General features: G+C 40.9%; 1 protein-coding gene across 6 annotated transcripts in view; it reads left to right on the forward strand.

Annotated features, from left to right (window-relative positions):
* The window catches only part of PSD3 (pleckstrin and Sec7 domain containing 3), a 713,619-nt gene that overhangs the window by 194,713 nt on the left and 497,648 nt on the right, over positions 1–21,258 (forward strand). The window contains exon 1 of one of the 6 annotated variants that reach the window (XM_077849459.1): positions 7,747–7,864. The exons of the other annotated variants lie outside the window; for them this stretch is intronic. Coding sequence (XP_077705585.1) covers positions 7,844–7,864 — 21 coding nt within the window. The 5' untranslated portion in view covers positions 7,747–7,843. Of the gene's footprint in view, positions 1–7,746; positions 7,865–21,258 lie in introns of those variants that run through there. 6 annotated transcript variants of the gene reach the window in all.

A 21,258-nucleotide genomic window follows, 5' to 3' on the forward strand; every position in this document is an offset into this window, starting at 1 on the left:
GAAATCAATAAAATAGGAACTAGAAAAACAATATAGACTATAAATGTAACAAAAAATTAATTCTTTGAGAAGATCAATAAAATTGACAGGCCTGTAGCTAAACTGGTAAGGAAAAAATAGACACAAATGACCAATATCAAGAATGAACGTGAGAACATGACTAGAGATCATAGAGACATTAAAAGGATAATAAAAAAATGCTATGAAAAATTTTTTTGAATTAATTTTGACAGTGTAAATGAAATAGACAAGTTCTTTAGGAGCTCACTTAAGAATTAGATAACCTGAAATAGATATCCATATATAGTTTATATGTTATTATTACATTCAATTATATATACATATATATGTATATTTTTAAAAATTTAATTTGTAATTAAAAACCTTCTCCAAGAAAACTCCAAGTTCAAATGGCATTGCAGGTAAATTATAATTTCCAAACACTTCTGGAAGAACCAAAACTGAATCTACACTAACTCTTCTAGAGAGCAGGAGAGAAGAAAATATTTCCCAACTCTTTTATGAAGCCAGCGTTACCATGATATTCAAATCAGAAAGATAGAAGAATGGAGATGTCAAACCAATATCCTTCATGAGCATAACTGCAATGATAGTAAAAATAATTAGCAAGTTGAATTCAGCAACATATACAAGGTATAATTGTTATGAACTGAATTGTTATGAACTGAATGTCCCCTCAAAAAACCATATGTTGAAGCCCTAACCCCAATGTGACTGTATTTGGAGACAGGGACTTTATGGAGATAATTAAGGTTAAATGAGGTCCTAAGTGTTGGACCCTAATCCAATAAGACTGGTGTCCTTATAAGAGAAAGAGACCCCAGGAGTGTGGACACACAAAGGAGAGACTATGTGAGGAATAGCAAGAAGGTGGCTGTCTAGAAGCCCAGAAGTGAGGTCTCTTTGGAAGCTAATCCAGCTGGCACCTTAATCTTGGACTTCAGAACTGTGAAAAAGTATATTTTTGTTGTTTAAACCACAAAGACTGTAGTATTCTTTTATGGCTGCTTTAGCAGACTAATGCAATAATATATGGTGATCAAATGAGGTTTATCTCAAATGTAGGGTTGATTTAACATTTGAAAATCAGTCATTGTAATTCACCAAAATTACAGGATAAAAAAGAAAAATCATATGAGTATATCAATAGATGCAAAAAAAAAAAAAGCATTTCACAAAATTCAGTACCCATTCATGATAGAAAAAGAAGAAAAACCTCTCAACAAACTGGGAATGGGAGGGAACTTTCTCAACCTGATGAAAATCATCTACCAGAAACTTGTAGCTAACATCATACCTATTAGGGAAAGACAAATGCCTTCCCCCCTAAGATCAGAAACTAAGCAAGAATTCTTACCAATTTGATTTAATATCATACTAAAGTTCCTGATCAGTATAATAAAGAAAGAAGTAAAATTATCTTCATTCACAAATGACATGATCAGCTATGTTAAACATTATAAGGAATTTATTTCAAAACTGTTAGAATAAGTGAGTTTAGGAAAGTCACAGGACACAAGATCAATACACAAAAATAAAATTTGTTTTTCTGTATTAGTAGCAGAATATTTGAAAGTATAATTAAGAAAATAATAACATTTACATATCATGAAAAATTATGTGACAATGGGTATATACTTAATATAATATGTGTAAATACTATACACTGAAAACTATATAACACTGATGAAAGAAATGAAAGGAATCCTAAGTAAATGGATATATATATATATATATATATATATATATATGACATGTTCATGTTTCAGAAGACTAAGTGCTGCTGAAATTTTCAATTCTCTCCAAATTGACCTATGGAGTTAGTGCAATCCAAATCAAAATCCTAGAAGGCATTTTTAAAGAAATCAACAAGGTGACTTTCAAATTTATATGGAAATACAAAAGACCTAGAGGAGGCAAAACAATTTTGAAAAGGAAGAACAAAGTTGAAAAACTTATATTACCCCATCTCAAGATAATCTTTTAAAGAATGACATTAGAATGACTGGATATCCATGTGAGAAGACATTTCACTTATACCATAATATAAAAATTAAGTCATAATGTAAGCATAAAATTCATTTATTTATTTGTCAGAGATAAAAAGAGAGAGAGCACGAGGGCGGGCCGGCAGTGGTGGCAGGCAGAGGGAGAAGCAGGCTTCACTGAGCAGGGAGCCCCATGTGTGACTCAGTCTCAGGACCTGGGATCATGACCTGAGCCAAAAGGCAGACAACCAACAGAGCCACCTAGGCATCCCTAAACATAAGACTTAAAACCATAAAACTTCTAGAAGCAAACATAGGGGAACTCTTTGTGACATTATGTTAGGCAAAGATTTCTTTGTACACTAAAAACACAAATCATAAGAGAAAAAAGACATTTTAAGCAGATACCTTATGAAAGAAGACACAGAAATTGGAAATAAGCACATAAAAGGATGCTTAGTGCCAGTCATCATTAAGCAATGCTAGTCAGGGCAGCCCAGGTGGCTCAGCGCCGCCTTCAGCCCAGGGCCTGATCCTGGAGACCTGGGATCGAGTCCCACGTCAGGCTCCCTGCATGGAGCCTGCTTCTCCCTCTGCCTGTGTCTCTGCCTCTCTCTCTCTCCGTCTGTCTCTTATGAATAAATAAATAAAATTAAAAAAAAAAAGAAGTGCTAGTCAAACTACTAACCACACACATGAAAAGCCAAAATTAAAAAATAGAAAAGGATAATACTAAATGTTGGCAACAATGTAGAATACTGGACTCTCACACCTTGCAAATGGGAATGCAAAATAATATAGTCAATTTGGAAAAATATTCGGTATTCTAAAAAAATAAAGTTAAACATATATAAACCATAAAAGTAGCAATACCACATCTGGGTATTTATCCAAGAAAGAACATGTATACACAATAAAACTTGAACATATATATGCATACTTTTTTTTTTTTGTAAAAGCCTAAAACCGGACACAATTGTCCATCAACTGGTAGAGAAACAAATTATGTATCCATGCAATGGAACATTACTGAACAATATAGAGGAATAAACTATAGATCCATATAAGAATACGCATGAGAGGTACCTGGCTGGCTCAGGGGTAGAGCTTGTGACTCTTGATTCTCCCACACCAGCTGGGTATATTACAATTCAACTCAATTCTGACACTATCTACCTGGAGACAGCATCATATCCCATAGGTTAAGGGCTCAGTCCTTAAGGGACTAATGGCAAGACCACCTCCTCTTCTTCAGAGACCACAAGTCCAGGTTGCCACCTGGGCTTCTGACCAACCTGCTATAGATTAGAGGTTCCCATAGCTCGCTCCTCAGGTTCAGGTAATTTGCTAGAGCAGTTCACATAACTCGGAGAAACAGTTTACTTACTGGATTATCAGTTTATTATTAGAGGATATAACTCAGTGACAGCCAGATGGAAGAGATGCAAAGGGAAAGTATGGGGAGAGGGCACAAAGCCTCCATGTCCTCTCTGAATGAGCCACTCTCCCAGAATCCAAGTATTTGCCAACCTATACTCTCTCCCAACCTGTGCTTTTTGTTTTTTATGGAGGCTTTATTACACAGAAACGATTGATTAAACCATTAGTTCTGGGCATCAATTCAACCTTCAGCGCCTCTCCTCTTCCTAGAGGTCAGTGAGTTGGGACCCTATAGTCACATGGTTGGTTCTCCTGGCAACAAGCAACAAGTCCCATCTTCAGGTGAGGCCCAAAAGTTACCTCATTAACAAAACAAAAGACACTTTTGAAAAAAAGATTTTATTTTTTTATTTGAGAAGATCAAGAGAGAGAGAGAGCACAAGTGGGCAGAGGAGGAGCAGAAGGAGAAGCAGACTTCTCATCTGCGGGGAGCCTAATGTAGGGCTTGATCCTAGGATGCTGGGATCATGACCTGAGCCAAAGGCAGATGCTTAACCCACTGAGCCACCCAGGTGCCCCAAAACAAAAGACATTTTAATGCTCTAGTCACTTAGGAAATTCTGAGGGTTTCCTGTGCCAGGAATGAGGACAAAGATGGAAAAAGTATTTCTTATAAATCATAATATCATAATACTTAAAATTGGTGAACTTTACTGTCTGTAAATTGTACCTGAATATAGCTGATATCAGAGGGAAAAGACCCTTTTTTCCAGGGTTCCTGATGGGATTTATTTGAATCAACAGACCAAAATAGCTGGTCTCACAGATCTTAGAAGTGAAGTGACTCAAAAAAGAGTCACTCTGTCAGAATTGAGCCTCAGGGATGTGTCACTTCTTGCAAGTAATTCAGCAGTTTTGTCTAGAATGAGAGTCTATAATGGGAAATAGAAAACTGGTATATCTCTCTCCTTTCAGAAACATTTAAATTTACAGAAAATTTCAAATGTAAGACTTCATAATGCATGTATTCTGTGATGAGAGTTCTAGTCAAAGTTCTCTTACCTACTTTGTTGATAGTGCTTACCAACATTACTCTCTGCAGAGTCAATGAGATTCTTAAACTTCTTGCTCCTTCCTAAAACAAGAAGAGAGAATTCTTTCATTCATTTATGCATTCAATGAACATTTGTTGAGCATCTCCTCTCTGCGAGGCAATATGCTCCGCTGGAGACAAAAAATAAATGAATGAATAAGGTGTGGTCTGTATCCTCTGGAAAGTGCTATCTGCTTGGAGTTTGTTGGATTCACAATTCAGAGCATTCAATGGGATTTGCCATTGTCACTAAAGACTTGCCAGAAAGACTGAGGATAATGAAAATAAAGAATATTTTTAATCGAAAGTCCTTTAAATCCCCAAATGCTGCAATTTTTTCAAGTGGGAAGGCCAATCTTTCCCAGTCATAGAAAAGGAAATGAGGGCCTCCTAAAGATTAGAAGTTCCCATCCCATGGTGAGACAGTGAGTGAGCTGAGACTCTATCTGTTGCTTGACTCTTGTTCAGTATTCTGGAGGCCCCTGGGGTCATCTTCATTGTCTCCTCTCATTACAGACTGTAGAGCAGCCTGTTACTATGTTATGCTTTATTCTTGGAGAAATGGCTGGTTACTTTTACAATTCAAACACACACATCACTGGTAATTTCCATAGGTCACTTCTACTCTGTAAAAAATATTAGAAGTGAAATGCTTATTTCAGCAAAGAAATACTTTGTATGGATTCCCCCTTCAATACAAATACTGCTTTTGAAACAATTCCTTTTCATTTGTTGAATGATTCAGAAAAAAAGTGATTTGTCTTTTTTTTTGGGGGGGGGGTGGAGAATAGGGACTTTTTCCCAAATATTTTCCGCAATTATTCTGATGGTGAAGCATTTTCTGGTGAAGATAGGTTTTCAAGTGTGAAATGGAAAGGCAGCTGTAGCTATGTAAAGATTTGGTTTTTGTTTTTAATGGTTGAGTTGGTACACAGTATTGCGCTAAAAAGCTTTATCTTCAAAAAAAAAAAAAAAACTTTATCTTCTCATAAAAATAAACTAGTGCAATCACATGGTATTCTTGGACCAAACTTTCATTTGTCATTTATTCAATGCCACCTATGTGTCAAGCCCTGTGTGAGGCAGGACGGTCAGGAGAACTTTTGAAGATGGCAATGTTCTGTCTGCATTGTCTAAATATAGGAGTCACTAGCCACAGTTGAAATATGGCTAAAAACTGAATTTTAATTTAATTTTAATTCATTTAAATTAAATGGGCACATGTGGCTAGTAGTTATCAAATTGGACAGGATATGTATGAGGAATAAGTAATATGAAGTGTCTCAACATGGACAATGTGGTTGGGGTGTACTGGGCTAGATGCAGATAGAGGTAGGATTGTTTCCAGTGATATCTGTCCACAAGGGTGCCCAAGCTTTCAGAATCATCACCTTCAATGAATCTACAATGAAAGGGACTTATATATAAGTCTATATCCATTGGTACAATGTATACTGTGCATACTTCAGTGTCCATGTAAATATATATGTGCCCACATATTTATAGTGAGAAGATAAAATACTAGGACTCTTTCAAGCTAAGAAGTGTAAGAGGATGGTGAATAAAGCTCTGTCTTAGGTTCTATTGAAGTGTCAATGCAATAGATATCAAAGTGAATGTGAGGCAAACCTCTACCCCATATGCAGATTTTTAAGGAAATGGTCCTGAGACCCTCTTCCATAATATTGGGTCCTACACCCATATCAAATCTATAAAAAGAAGTGAGAGTATGAGAAGAGTGGGAGCCTAGCTCTCCTTCCCATCAGGAAGAGGTGGGAGGTGCTACTCTCTAATTTTAAGCCTAGGGAAAGGACTTCAAGGGGCCCCTCGTAGATATTTGAAATTGTTCCCTGTGCCTGGAAAATACTGAGGATGGTGGCCTAACCCATGTCCCAAAAAGCTATTGGAGACTGCTGCTTCCCGGGAAACCCAGCGCAGGAGCCAGTTGAGCACGGTTTGAGGGCAGGGCCAGAGAGCTGTGGCGGCTGTGTGGTTGGGACTAGTCTGCACTTGCAGAATTAGTGAAGCCAGGGACAGTAGAGTGTTTCTGTGAACCAGATGTGGATTACGTGCAAGAGAGCTGGTCTCGGGTCAGCCCTCTTGGGGTGGATTCAAAAGGGTGCGCTAGAGGGAGATTGAGCGGGAACAGGAGATGTCCTCCGGGGGCCTCGCCCACCCCCTTCCCTACCGCACACTTCCAGCTAAGCGGAGATTTAATGCTAGGTCAAAACTCCTTTTTAGCCACTTCCCTTTATTTTGGTATCTTCTAGCGATAAGGCTGTGCTCGTGACACAAAGGTGTAACAGACGCACCGTAAGCACCGCGCAGCCGGCCACGTGGACGTCCAGCTCCGGGCTGACTGGCGGGAGCTGGGCTGAGCCCCGGGCTTGCGCTCGGCCCGACACCTCCCTTCCCCGTCCCCAGACGGGGGCGCCTTTCCCGGCCCCGCTGTGCCGCCCGCGACTCGGGACTTTGGCGCTCGGATCGAAAGCGCGGCCCGCGAGAGAGCCGGCCTGCAGCACGCCCGGTGGGCCCCGTCGCAGGGACGGGGAAGGGGGGCCGGCCTGCGGTGGGCGTGCGCGCGGCTCTCCCGGGGCCCCTCCTGGGGGTGGGCCTGCGGGGCGGCGGCGGCGGCGGCGGCGGCGGGTGGGGCGTCCGCAGCCACCTAGCCCCGCTCCCGGGGGCCGGCCGGCTCGGCCCTCACCCGAGGGGCCTCCCCGGGGCACCCCCGCCGCCGCGGCCCCGGGGAGCGCAGGCGCGCGGCTCCCCCTCCCGGATCCCTCCCCGCCCTTCCAGGGAGGAAACATCCCGGAAAGCGCCTCTCACTGTCCTCAGGGGGGGGAAACTGCCGGCCAGGAGACAAAGCGGCAGGCAGGCTCCCCCGGGGGAGGCCGCCCGAGGGCGAGCGCGCCGGACCCCGCGTGGGCTCAGGGCCGGGGGCCGCCCCTTGCCCCTCCCACTCCCGGGGGCCGCCCCTTCCCCTCCCCCAGCTGCCCCTCCCCCTTCCCCCGGGCGCCGCCTCTTCCCCTCCCACCCCCGGGGGCTGCCCCTCCCCTCCCCCCTTCCCCGGGGCGCCGCCCCTCCTACCCCCAGGAAGTCGCCCCTTCCCGCCCCCTTCCCGCCCCCTTCCCGCCCCCTTCCCGCCCCCGCCCCCGCCGGCGCTCGGACGTCTCTGGGGGCCTCGGGGCGCGCGGGCGGACGGACGGCCTCGGCCTGGGCATCCTCCGCCAGGGTGCGCACCGCCGCCGCCGCCGCCACCGCCCGGCCGTCCCGGGAGCCCAACAAAGAGCGCGCCGCCAGCCCGCCCGAGGCTCCCCGAGGCTCCCCGGCCCGGACCCGGCGGCGGCGCGGGCGATGGAAGATGGAAGGCGGCCGCGCGGCGGTGAGACCCCGGGGCGGCGGGCGGGGGGCGTGCGGGGCGCGGGGCTCGCGGGCCGGCGGGACCCCTTGGCGTGGTGGCGCCCGGCCCGGTGCCCGGCCCCGGTGCGTGTGCCCGAGCCGGGTCCGCTCACGGACCCTCCGCCCGCTCTTTGTGTGCGGAGCCCAGAAGGGCTCACTTCGCGGGGAGCGGTCGGGCGCTTTGAGAGCCTGGCCCGGACGGGGAGCCCGAGCCGCCCGCACCCCTCGGTGATCGCGGCGGGGACGGCGCCGCTTTCGCTCCGTCCAAGTCCGCCCCGCTAGTCTGGGCTATCACGTTGCTCTGTCGGAAAGAAAAACAGCAAAAATCCCCAAAACAAATTTGCCTTGAGCGAGCCAACAGGGGAAGATTATTTGGTTTAATAGTCTCAGGAGCTTTTAAGGACGTTTCATTGTGTCTTACATGCATTTCACTTTTATCTGCTGTTTTCAGCTGTAAACTCTAGCAAATGATGTTCCGAGATTTAAAAAAAAAAAAAAAATCCAGGTTAGCACTTAGAGAACGTGGGTTTAGAACGGTATGGTTGACTTGCATAATGAATATTGTTTTACCGTTCCCCTCGAGGGGAAAGGACGTCAGACACCCAGAACGCAGAAGATGTAAAAGGCATTAGGATTTCATATTATAGAAACTGTTTTGCTTGACAGCGGGATGCAGGATTTCCACTCCAGGGTAACGCTTCAGTGCGTCCAGGTGTTGGTGTGGGGCAAAGGCAGATCACCAAGTGGGATTCTGAGAATAAATGCTTCAGTTCATTAACTATAATTGAATATATATAAAGGATTTTGCAGAGCCCAAGAGCCAGGTAAGTTAAGACAGAATTCCTGCCGTCAACGAGCTGCTTTCTAGTAAGACAGACTTCTGCAGAGGTTAGGATAGAGGAACCCAGAGGAAGGAGAGCTTCTGACCTAAGGCTTGGAAGTCCTTGGAAAGGAGCTAGCAGTTGAGCAGGAGCTTGTAGTGAGGAGGGTTTGGCTGGCTTTTTGTGTGTGGCGGAAAGGATGTTCCCTGCTGAAGGAAGAGAAGTGCACGTTCTATTCTATAACAAGAAATGCTTTACTCTTCTTTCTTAGAGTATTTACAAATCGAGATTTTTTTTTCCTCTAAAAGTCATTAAATTCCTCTTCACTAAAGAATGCAATATGCTCAACAGAACCAGCAAAACAATACGGAATAAATTAACACCTTCCCAACCAATTTTTAGTGCCCTGATGCATGTGCTTCTAATAACTTTCTTATATCCATTCACAGATCATATCACAAATGGCTGATTTGTCTTGTCAGATATTTCATTAACGTATGTTTTTTATACTAAAAAGAGCAGAGTGGTACCCTGGAAAGCACTTGGGTGGGACACTTTGTCACTGACTGAGTTACCTCTGTTGTTTTGGGCGAATCATTTAATCTCTAGCTAAAGTTTCTTCTTTTGTAGGTTGAGGGGATTGGGTAGGTGCTTTCTGAGAGCCGTCTAGCACTAGCATTTTATGCTAACATGCTTTAACATGTACATGCATCACTTAGTGATGTACTTTTTTTTTTTAAGATTTTGAGAGAGAGAGAGAGAGAAAGAGAGGTGGGGGAGGGAATGAGCAGTGGGAACAGGCAGAGGGAGAAGCCGACTCCCTGCTGAGCAGGGAGCCTGATGTGGTGCTTGATCCTGGGACCTGGAGATCCTGACCTGAGCCAAGGCAGACGCTTAACAGACTGTCTCTCAATTTGTATGCTTGTGAACAGATCATCACTCTTACCCTGGCCATTGAATGTGGAAGAGCCATTAAAGCTGAAAAGCTAAAATAACCTTATTTTAAGGTGAAATTTCACGGTTGAATGTTATTTTTAAAAAATGCAAGCATAAACTTGACTTGCAAAACTCAATTTGTGTTGGCTTTAAAAAAAGTTTTGTTGACACTCTTCATTTGTGAACAAAGAATAATACTTTACTATGTACATTGTACTTAAGAAGTTCAATTTTGCTTTTAATTGAATAGTAGCAGTTGAAAAATGAGGTACCTTGGAAATCCTTTTAGGTTAGTAAATCTTGGGAATTTGGAAATAAAAATAAAATAAAACAAAATCAGTTAATTGAAAAAGGAAAATTCAGAGATACTTTCCATAAATGGCTCTATTCACTTTTTAAAAACTTGGTATTTGTATATTTGTTTGCTAATCCTGATGGAAAATATGAATGGGATTTAGTCTTACCTTACATTTGAAAAAAAATATGTCCAAGTCATTACTACTTTTAGAGGTGATTTTTTTTCCCTTTAGAAATTCTGGAGTCTTCTGTCCTGCCTTATTCATAAACCAACATGTCATTGTGGTAATGGGTTAAGTTCAGTCATTTTTTTTTTTTTTTTTAGATTTTATTTATTTATTCATGGACACACACAGAGAGAGAGGCAGAGACACAGGCAGAGGGAGAAGCAGGCTCCATGCTGGGAGCCCGAGGCAGGACTCGATCCCAGGACCCCAGGATCACACCTTGGACTGAAGGCAGGCACTTAACCACTGAGCCACGCAAGCGTCTCAAGTTCAGCCATGGTTAAGCTGAGGGAAAAACTACGTGAACATTAAAATGTGTATGTGCTTTGGCTTCAGATTGGTTTGTTCGAGGTTTACCTGAAGTATGTTGTCATGTGGCAGTTATGAAAGGAGTGTTTCTTTGGGCTTGGGTTGGATTAGGAGGTGAGTAATGGATGGTGATCCTTTCCAATATTTAGAAATGAATTCGGACACAATTGAAGTTTAAGCAGTCTGTGAAAAATAATCTGGTGATCAGTAGGTGACCAAAGTCCACTTAACCTCAGGACATGCGTCAGGCTCACAGAAGGCTGGGGATCTAGTCTAGCTTTAAATTATTGTTGTTTTGTGGGTTCTCAATATTTAGGGACTCTTCACCTGTAGTCTGGGCCAAACATAGAAATCCTTAGCTTCCCTTTGCTGAGAGTGGAGGTGATTTATCTTGAATACTGCCTTTTAGTTCTTTCTGAGTCCTTTTACAGTTAAACCAGCCTAACCTTATGTTAGAGGAATACAGGATCCAGATGAATTTCTCCAGAGCATGTGTTCAGAGTGCCTGTGCCTGTATAGTTTGTGGTGTTTGTGATATTATGTGCAGACTCAGAGGTTTACCAGAAAGAATTTTAGTGGTGACATGTTGAGAGTGTGTTCCTTTGTACTTTTCCTGTGTTTCCGAGTTACAAGACCATCTTCCAAAGACATTTTTCACATACTGCAAATTGATGTTAGTTGCAGTGGCTACAGTGGCAATGTCAATCGCTGTTGCAGTTTACTGCAGTTTACGGAAGGGAAAAAGGATAGCTTGCAGCATGTAGTTAACAAGTTATTCTTAAATCTAGATCACCAGATTTCCATGCTTCCTTTGAAAAGAAGGTGTAACTCCTAACAATAATGAATCTTTGCTTATGCTATCTTATTTATATAAAAATAGCACATGTCCTTGCAGTCCTTGTTTTTTGCTGAACCCAGAAGGTCAACATACTGGGCCCCAGTCGGCAGGGACTTTGTCGACAATCTGGGGCACAGAGGTGGTGAAACATTTTTGCTTTTGGGCATTCCTGTGTGAGGGAGTCATCAGCTCCTCACCCCTTCTTCTGTGTTAGTGCCAGGCCCTGGCCAGGGCTCGCCACTCATTTCTTGAGGCTTGCTTAACTTTGAACAGTCATCTAGTATAAAACTCTTTTTTCTTTGGCCACAAGTCAGTGATATGAGTCAGAATAATTGTACATGTTGATGGATAGTTTTCAAGTTTATTCTTGGAGTTAGGGATTTAGGGTAAGTGGAAAAGTGAACATTTGACTGAAGCCTGGGGCTCTTCTCCTACAGAGTATTCTCATCTGGGTTGTCTGAGGAGCAACATTTTCCTTTAAGTTTCATCTTAAGCTGTAGCTTCTAGAAAAGGCTTATTTTAAGCATTTTAGAAAAGTTTAAGTTTTCAGGAGATGCGTTGTTACCATCTCCTTTGAGACCTTACTGTGTGCGTTGACAGATCACCTTCTCTCCTCCCCATGACAGCCCCATGAGGCCACTACTGTCATTATGTCCATTCTGAAGTCTGGAGATGCTAAAAAGTGGCAGAATAAGATTTAAATTCAGTATGGTTTTCTTAATTACTGTTCCGCTTTTATGTCCTCAAAGTTAGTGTTGTGTATTGCTGAAACTGAACTTTTGGCTCTCATATTTAGATTCTTGGAGGTCTTAGAATCTGAAATTGGTTGACTAACCAAAAACCATTATTTTACATACGGGTTGGTTTAAGTAGTAGGACAAGGATTGTAGTTTGGCTTATGAGATGGAAACTGTGTAATTTTCTTTCAGAAACACTCTTAGTCTCTAAAGGGATCACTAAGTGGATTACGTAAGAAGTTCCATACAGTTATAAGCAATTCATTGGAATTCAAAATAAAGCAGATTTCACAATTTAAAATTGACTATAAGGCCCACTTTTATAATTACATCACCTCAGAAGTAATCTAGACTTTTTTTTTTTTTTTATAATTGTGGGTGTTGACACAGAGAAGGCTGCTTTTTTCTTCTCATGAGCGGGACTTAGGCTGTTGAGAAAGGGAACCTGAAACAATGAGGAGGAAAATGGGGAATGAGCTGAGGGCATTAATGAAAAGATTGGGCGGCAGCTGCTCCCTTTTCACTTGCCTTCTGTTCCCAGACTTTTGCTAAGAAAAAGTGAATTATAGAAATGAAGCAGCTTGGTTCTTCCTATGGCTATTTGGTCTGTGGACAAGGCAAGTAGAACAATGTAAATAGAAGAGGCTGTAGCTTCTTTTGTTTGGACTTCAGGAGATTATTGGTTAAGGGCCAATGGAACTGTATATTAAATACGTATATGTATATGAAATTTCTCTGTATATGAAAATGTATACATATGTATATCTTTTTTTTTAAATTATTTATTTATTTATGATAGTCACACAGGGAGAGAGAGAGAGAGGCAGAGACACAGGCAGAGGGAGAAGCAGGCTCCATGCACTGGGAGCCCGATGTGGGATTTGATCCCAGGACTCCAGGATCGCGCCCTGGGCCAAAGGCAGGCGCCAAACCGCTGTGCCACCCAGGGATCCCTACATACGTATATCTGTATGAATTTCTCTGTATATGAAAACATACATTCTTTCTGAATTTAGATTTTTAGTAACCCTTTCCAAGAAGTCATCTGATAGGCACAGTATATATTCACACATAAGACCCTGGGAGAAAGGGCAATCTAGATGTAAGACTGAGTGCGTAGACAATGCGGTTAAATGATTGCTGCCTTTGTGATTAATAATATTTTCTAACAAAATTGTATTAGGAATACTGAGAAATGACAGCAGGCTCTGTGATCTTTCATAGCATCTCCTGTGATCTTTCCTTCATGTCTCTAAAAGCTACAAGTCCTGAGTGTTTAAAGAAGCAAGATATTTCCTTGAGTCTGAAACTTTTCATTTGAATATCAGAGTTCACTCTGGGCAGATGTTTATTTTCAGCTTTGTTTCTAGTGGCTTCAAAGGGTTCATGAGCTGCCTGCCCCATCTGCTGATGCTTATTTCTCCCTATACAAATCCCCTGTGCAAGAAAAAGTCCAGTTGCTTTCCATGAACTAGTATCTATAAGTAAATTAAGGCAGAAACTGAAATACAGACACTATTTATTCATTTAGCAGATGTTTAGTACTTATTGTGTGCTGAGTTCTGTGGTAGGCTCTAAAAAACCTGGTCTACTGACTAGTAAGAAAGCCTGCCAAGAACATTCAGAGGCATTTGGGTACTTCTCAGAGTCAGACCTCACAATCTGTAAATACTGATAATGTACTTAAGAGCTCTGAACTTACAAACTTTAGTAGAATCAGTGAAGTTTCTGTTATATCAGTAAATGTTACATAGAACTTTCTGCTGTGATGGCAACATATCTGACTACCAGGATGGTAGTCAGCAGCCTCATGTTGGAATGTGACTAGTGAAATTTAGGAACTGAATTTTAAGTTTTATTTATTTAGGCGGATTTAAATAGCCTCATGTGCTAGTGGCTAATATGTGGGATAACATAGCTCTAGAGCAAAAATGCACTAATAGATGGGATTGGCTGTCCTGGGCAGTCATTTCACAGTTGACCATCTGGTTGCTTATGATATAATCATGGAACAAGGCTTTGCTGCATTTTCAGTTTTGCACATATTTACCTGATCATGTCAAATAATATGAAAGCAGTGAGAGTGTATGGAAGCATGGGATTATAATGCAAATGAAAGTGGAGGTAGAATCATTGAAAGTGATAAGGAAAAGTATTCCGCAAGATGGAGGAAAACCTTTGATAAACTGGAAAACCTTGAGTGTCTTGTTATTATATGAATACTGGGTTATATTATACTATTATGTTAATACTACCATTATATTACTATTGTATTAATAATGAGTTGTTTGAAAACTTGCTGAGATGGTGAGAGCATTGCAGTTGACTTTTTTTTTTGTTACAACCTGGTAGATAGTGCTATAATTTCAGGTCCCTTTTGATCTGCTTACATTGCAGTGAATATGAGGGTATCCAAGTGGCTAGGCTCTTTCCTAGGACCCCTCAAAGCTGTCCTGGAGACCCAATAGATTTTCAGTGTAGATGAAACTCGGAAAGACGCCTGAATAGTGTAGATATTGGCAAGGAATTGTGCCTGGTTTTATTTTTTTATTTTTATTTTATTTTTTTGTGTGTGCCTGGTTTTAAAATTACTCCTTAATAGAGGTGCTTCTGCACCATCATTAGATACCAAAACACAGTAAGACAATGGAATGCAGAAAAAAAAATTTACTCTTTGTCCCCCAAATACTTTTTTTTTTAAAGATTTTATTTATTTACTCAGGAGAGACATTAGAGAGGCAGAGGCAGAGGGAGAAGCAGGGAGCCTGATGTGGGACTCGATCCCAGGACCCCAGGATCATGACCAAGCAGAAGGCAGAAACCTAACCAACTGAGCCACCCAAATTCTTTTTAATGTTAAGTCCAGGAGGTGGACAGCCCTGTTTGCAGGCTCCAGGATTTCTCCAGGTAGGCATATGGGAATAGCTTTGAGTGTAGCATGTGTGAAATCATGAGTGAATTCTCATGGATTAGGCCCTTGTTGAAATACATTCCAGTTTTGGAGTTTTGTAACTTGTGGTGAATACACCATGAAATCAAGGCATAGCAATGCAAAAATTTGGGGATGGGAGGAGGAGAAGGAGTAACATGGATTCTGCATTTACTACATGCCGGGTTCTTTGTGAAGTGTCCACGTGTGTGTGTGTGTGTGTGTGTGTGTAAATTTGTATATTCTTGTATGTTCTTTACCATATTGTGAGACAGGTGGTGTCCCCATTTTCAGAGGATGAAATTGAGGCTTATGAAGGTTTAAATGGGATTCTTTTAAACACAACTTTCTTGACAATAAAGTTTACATACTACACAATTTATCCATTTAAAGTGTATGTTCAGTGATTTTTAGTGGTCACAGAGCTGTGCATTTGTCACCATAGTCAGCTTTAGAGCATATTTATCACCTCAGAATAAACTTTGGATCTATTAGCTGTCCCTCACATTCCAACCCAGGCAACTGATAATCTGCTTTCTATGGATTTGCCTATTCTGTATAATATGTGGCTTTTTTTTTCAATATGTGACTTTCTGTGTCTCCTTTCATTTAGCACAATGTTTTCAGTGCTCATCTGTGTTGTACTTTATTAGTTTTATTGCTGAGTAATATTCAGTTGAATACACAAGACACATATCATTTTTTCATTCATCAGATAATGGGTTGTTTCTATTTTTTGGCTATTAGGAATGATGCTGCTTCGAACAGGCATGTACAAGTTTCTGCGGGGACGTATGTTTTCATTTCTTTTGGGTATATACATAGGAATGCAATTGCTGGGTCATATTAAAACTTACGTTTAACACTTGGAGGATTTGTCAAACTTTCTCACAGGGGTCGCACTATCTTACATTTGCATCCGCAGTGTATGAGAATTTCCATTTCTGTACATCTTCATCAACACTTATTTTCTGTGTTTTTGATATTAATCATCTTAGTGGGTGTAGAGTGTTATTTCATTGTGGTTTCCCTCATGTTGTTAAGCATCTTTTCGTATGCTTGTTGGCCATTTGTATATCTTCTTTGGAGAGATGTCTCTTTAGATCCTGTGCTCATGGTAAAATGGGTTGTCTTTTAAAATTGGGTATTTGTCTTTTTGTTATTGAATTGTAAAATCTCTTTATATATTATGGATACAAGGCTCTTGTCAGATATATGCTTTGCAAATATATTCTTCCATTCTGTGGGTGGTCTTTTCATTTTCTTATACTTTGAAGCGAGTGAGTTTCTTTATCTCAAGCAAAGCATGAGAGGGCTTAGCACACTTCACATACTTAACTGAGGTCAGTCAACAAAATGACTTGTTAAATGGCTTGTGTAATGAATGTCATTTTGTTTGTTTCTGGCTGGAGAAAAAGATAGGTTTAGCCTTTGACTAAGCAACTCAGGCAGGATTGCAAAACTATCATGTGTATTGAAAATAAAACTCGGAAGTCACTTCTCTATAGAATTTTATGTATAGAATGTAGTTCTTTCTTCCTGGATTAGAGAGAACTGTTTAAAAAGAATAGGAGTACGTAGAAGAGCCCTCTTTTGAGGTCCTGTAATTTTATGATCTAAATAGTGTTTCCCATATTTGTCTCACAGGAATTACCTGGTTTTATGTAACTTTTTTTTTTTTTTTTTTTTTTTAGAAGGAATTACCTGGTTTTAGATTTCTAGGGTTCTAGGGCCAATTGAAGGTTTTGGTTCAATAGTTCTGAAGTGGCAGTTTTCATCAACACTTCATATGATTAGGGTCAGAAATACTTGAGAAATTGTGGTCTAAACTGGTGATAATAATGACCTTTTAGTGGTTGCTCCTATAACTTAATTAGACCTTTTTAGTGGGTGTGCCCTCCAGGGATGAGCATCCTTCACTAAAGGTTATTACAAAAAGAAGATCCAGCTGGTCTGGCTACTTTGGTTACTGCAGTTACTGATCTTGATCCAACACAACCCAAATTCTCTACCACCCCCCCCCCCCCCGCCCCGCCATATAGTAGAGGTGGTTCCACTATAAAAATTAAAAACAAGGTTCATAAACATTTTCATGTCATGAGGTTACCACCATCCTCCTGAGAGTATTGCTCTCTCCTTTTCTTCTCTTTTAAGATGTGTTTATAAATTTCTTAGCATCGTTGAATCCCGTAGCCACACAAATCTCCACGTAGCTTGGATGGTAGGTTACTTACCTGGATGGGTGGGAATTATTTTCATTCTTAAAGTCACACAGCTTTTAAGTGGTAAAACTGATCTTGCTTGTGCCCTATATTATTGTTGCTTGTAGTGCACGGTGGATGCCAAGAGGAAAATTCTAGTACTTTGTGTGGTGCTTTGGCATACAGTAGTTACTCAGTAAATGTTTGTTCAGTGAAGGAGTTGAAGACCACAGTCTATTGAATAGCTAAGCCCAGGAACTCTTCCAAAAAGGTATGGACAGAGTCGGTGCTCTGACATTTAGCCTTGTGTCCCGGTGGAGTAGAATTTCCAGACTCAGAAATGATGGCCTCATCATTTTTTGCGGTTGACCTTACTGTGGGTTTTGTTGCATCTCCTGTTTTAGAGGAGTGGCATTTTCCCTTACTTTGCAGACAGCATTTATGGTCTGCTTTTAGAGCTTGAGGAGTGTGACTTTTCATTACAACTTTCTTACAAATGATAACCGAGGGCACAAGAGATAAGAGTAATGTGTCACTGTGAATTTCCTCACACAGACCTCTTCCTTATGGCAGAGAAAGGTACGTATGGGCTGTGTTTGCCTGGAGTTATGTAATGGTCTCAGAAATCTGTTTCATCTATTCTTTTGATTTTACCGTATTTCATTCTTGGTTCATTTTCTTTTACCTTCCTTATGTGGCTTGTATGTCAATAGATTGTCTCTTATGTTGTTGGGTTCTGTTTGGAAAAAAAAGTCTAATAAAATGGCATATTCTAAAACAAACCTACAAAAGGTATATTTACATTAAAATATCTATATATTTTAATTTTTTAAAAAGATTTTATTTATTCATGAGAGACACGGAGAGAAAGGCAGAGACATAGGCAGAGGGAGAAGCAGGCTTCCTGCAGGGAGCCTGATGTGGGACTGGATCCCAGGACCCCAGGATTATGCCCTGAGCCAAAGGCAGGCACTCAACCTCTGAGCCACCCAGGTGTCCCTATATATTTTAATTTGATATGTAAAAATATTTATGTATTTCAAAGAACTTGGTGGGCTTACAGCAATTAAAGCCAACATTTTAAAAGCACTACTAAAATAAATATATCTGTGATTAAGTAGTTTGTGAGAAAAATGTTTTAATTTATAATACTATCTGTCAAGAAGGTTCACATATGAGCTAAAAGGATAGCGGTTGTCTCAGTGTATGTAGGGGTATTTGCATCATGAGTCTTATAAGTTTTACTTTGTTTCTATACAGCAAAAACAATTTAAAAGTAAACTATTGTTGGTAGAATTTTCTTATGGTCATTTAAATGTCTCTAAAACATTCCTTTTAGCTTTCATGGAAACAACTTGTTCATATATACCCATATGTAATTGTTTTACATAATATTTAATTGAATTTCACAATTTCAGTAGCAAATATAACCTGGCACAAGTCAGTTTGGGAGCTAACATAGTTGATTCTTGGTGACCATCAACTCAATGATAGCAGAATTTCGTAAGCTTGACAGTCTTGATTACTAGCTCTGGGCATCAAGTAGTAATGGGCATCAGCTAGGATATTTCACAGGATGAATGTTCATTCTGGAGTTGGCTTATTGGAGGCTGGTTAAGAGCTTCTGCTATATTACATGACTTCCTATATATAACTTCAGAAACAAACATATATATGAGAATTAATATTATTAAGTAGAGAATTAGACACTCGTTTTTTTGAAAGTCAGTTTTGTCTTTTATCTGCCTCACATTTCGGTTTGTGTACAGAGTTACTTTACTCCTGAATAAGTTATTTCTGCATGTTAATTTTTTTGAAATTATTTTGCTTTCTATTTTACTTGGAAGATAGCTGAAATTCTTTTAAAATGTGGTTTATAAAAATATGACCCACCCATGTCTATCTATTGAGTGAATACATTACTAAAGTATTAAAAAACACAATTTTTGTCTTATATTTAAGTTCAGAGATTCACTAAAACTAGGTTGCACCTAGATTTTTTAATATTATTAAAACATTAAGTGCTTTGTACTTTGTATCATAATTTCTCTTTTTTTAGAAACTGAAGCCCATTATATTGGCCTGGCACCTTTCACCTGCTTCAGGAAAGGTGTATATATTGGGACCATCTCTTCAGTGTGCTCTGGTGAAGCAAGATCCAGGGTTTTGAGAAATCCTAATGCCTTTGGAGTGTTTTAGAGTATCTCTCAGTTTAGAGAACTATTTCTTTACAAATACTGTTTTTTTATGAGGTTAACTTAATTATCAAATTGGGACAGCTTTGTTTTTTCCAAAGTATCTAAATATGTATATACATACAAAGTGCTTTATTAAAATATAACCCTTTGGAAAGGCTTCAAAGTATGCTGTTATATATTATGTACAGATTTGTATCACTGTTCTCTTCCATTTACTCATATACTTATTAAACAAATATTTATTGTCTCCTATGTACCAGGCATTATTTTAGATACTGGGGATACACAGTGGTCAACAAAATAGACAAAAAATGCTTTTGCGAGGTACGATAGACTGTATGTGTGTGAAGTACTTTGGGGAAAAATAAAGCAGAGGAAAGAGATTAGGAATGAGGTAGAGTTGCATTTATTTATTTATTTTTTTTTATGATAGTCACACAGAGAGAGAGAGAGAGAGAGAGGCAGAGACACAGGCAGAGGGAGAAGCAGGCTCCATGCACCGGGAGCCCGATGTGGGATTCGATCCCGGGTCTCCAGGATCGCGCCCTGGGCCAAAGGCAGGCGCCAAACCGCTGTGCCACCCAGGGATCCCTAGAGTTGCATTTATAAACAGGATCATCAAGCATGACCTCACTGAGGTGCTTTGTGATAAAAGGCCTAAGGAAAGTAAAGTGAGTCATGTAGGGAAGAGTACTTAGGAATAGTGGACAGCAGATGCTAAGTCCTGAGACTGAGGCATGCTTCCCGCCTTCCATACTGGTCCTACAAGACCAGTGTGATTGGGGTAGAGTGAGCAAGGAGGAGAGCAGACACCAGTTCCTGTGAGGCTTCTGGTCTTATAAGCTAGTGTCAAGGGCTTGGGGTTCTACTTAGAGTGAGCAAAGAAACCAGAGGAGAATTTCAAATAAAGATGTGACATGATTTGGCTTCTGTTTTAAGAAGACAGACTATTGCTGTGTCTCATGACCTAAGCTTAAGTGGGGAAGGGTAGAAATGAGGACACCAGTTAAGAGGTTAATGTAGGAACCCAGGTGAGTGTTGCTGACGAGTGGTTATGTTTTGAAGGTATAGTAGGGAAGCTTTCCTGAGTGACAGGATGTGAGGTGTAAGAGAAATCAGTGGTGAATTGCAAGGTTTCTGGCTTCTGCAGCTTGAAGGGATGGAATTGCACCAACTAAGCTACAGAGATACTAATTTTGAGGGAAAGAGCAGGAGCTCAGTTTTGGAGATGCCCCATTGGCAGTTGGATGTATCACTCTGAATTTCAGAGCAGAGGTCTGGGCTGGAGGTAGACATTTGGGAACTGTCAGAGTATAGGGATTGGATGGAATCCATAAGGGAATGAGCGTAGATAGAGCAGCAGAGAAGTTCAGGACCAAGAACTTGGGTGACTTCCACACTGAGGTTGGGAGATGAGATGCAACCAGTAGAGTTGAGAAGAGGCAGGAGGAAAACCAGGAGAGAGCGGAGTCTCGGGAGCCCAGTGATGAAACTGCAGGACAGTGAATCAGATGCTCCTAACATAAGGGTCAAGACTTGTCCTAGATATTTAGCAATGGGAAGGTCGCTGGTGGACTTAACAACAGCAATTTTGGTGGAGTATTAGGGACCAAAACTGGTAAGGATTCAAGAGAGAGCAGGAATAGATAAATGGAAATATCAAACGTGGACAAATATTGCTCAAAGGGAAGGTGAGAAATATAACTGAAGGGAAATTGAGGTCAAAAGAGATTTTAAAATGGGGAAAATAGCAAGATGTTTGCTGATAGGTAAGAGGAGGAAAAAAGGAATGAGTCTTCATGTAGTAGCATAAATCTTGGGAGAACATTGGTTTTGTTTGATAAAGCTAAAATCATTTGACTTGCTATTGTAAACACTAATTTT

The sequence above is a fragment of the Canis aureus genome, chromosome 15, assembly GCF_053574225.1.
Source record: "Canis aureus isolate CA01 chromosome 15, VMU_Caureus_v.1.0, whole genome shotgun sequence".
Taxonomy (NCBI): domain Eukaryota; kingdom Metazoa; phylum Chordata; class Mammalia; order Carnivora; family Canidae; genus Canis; species Canis aureus.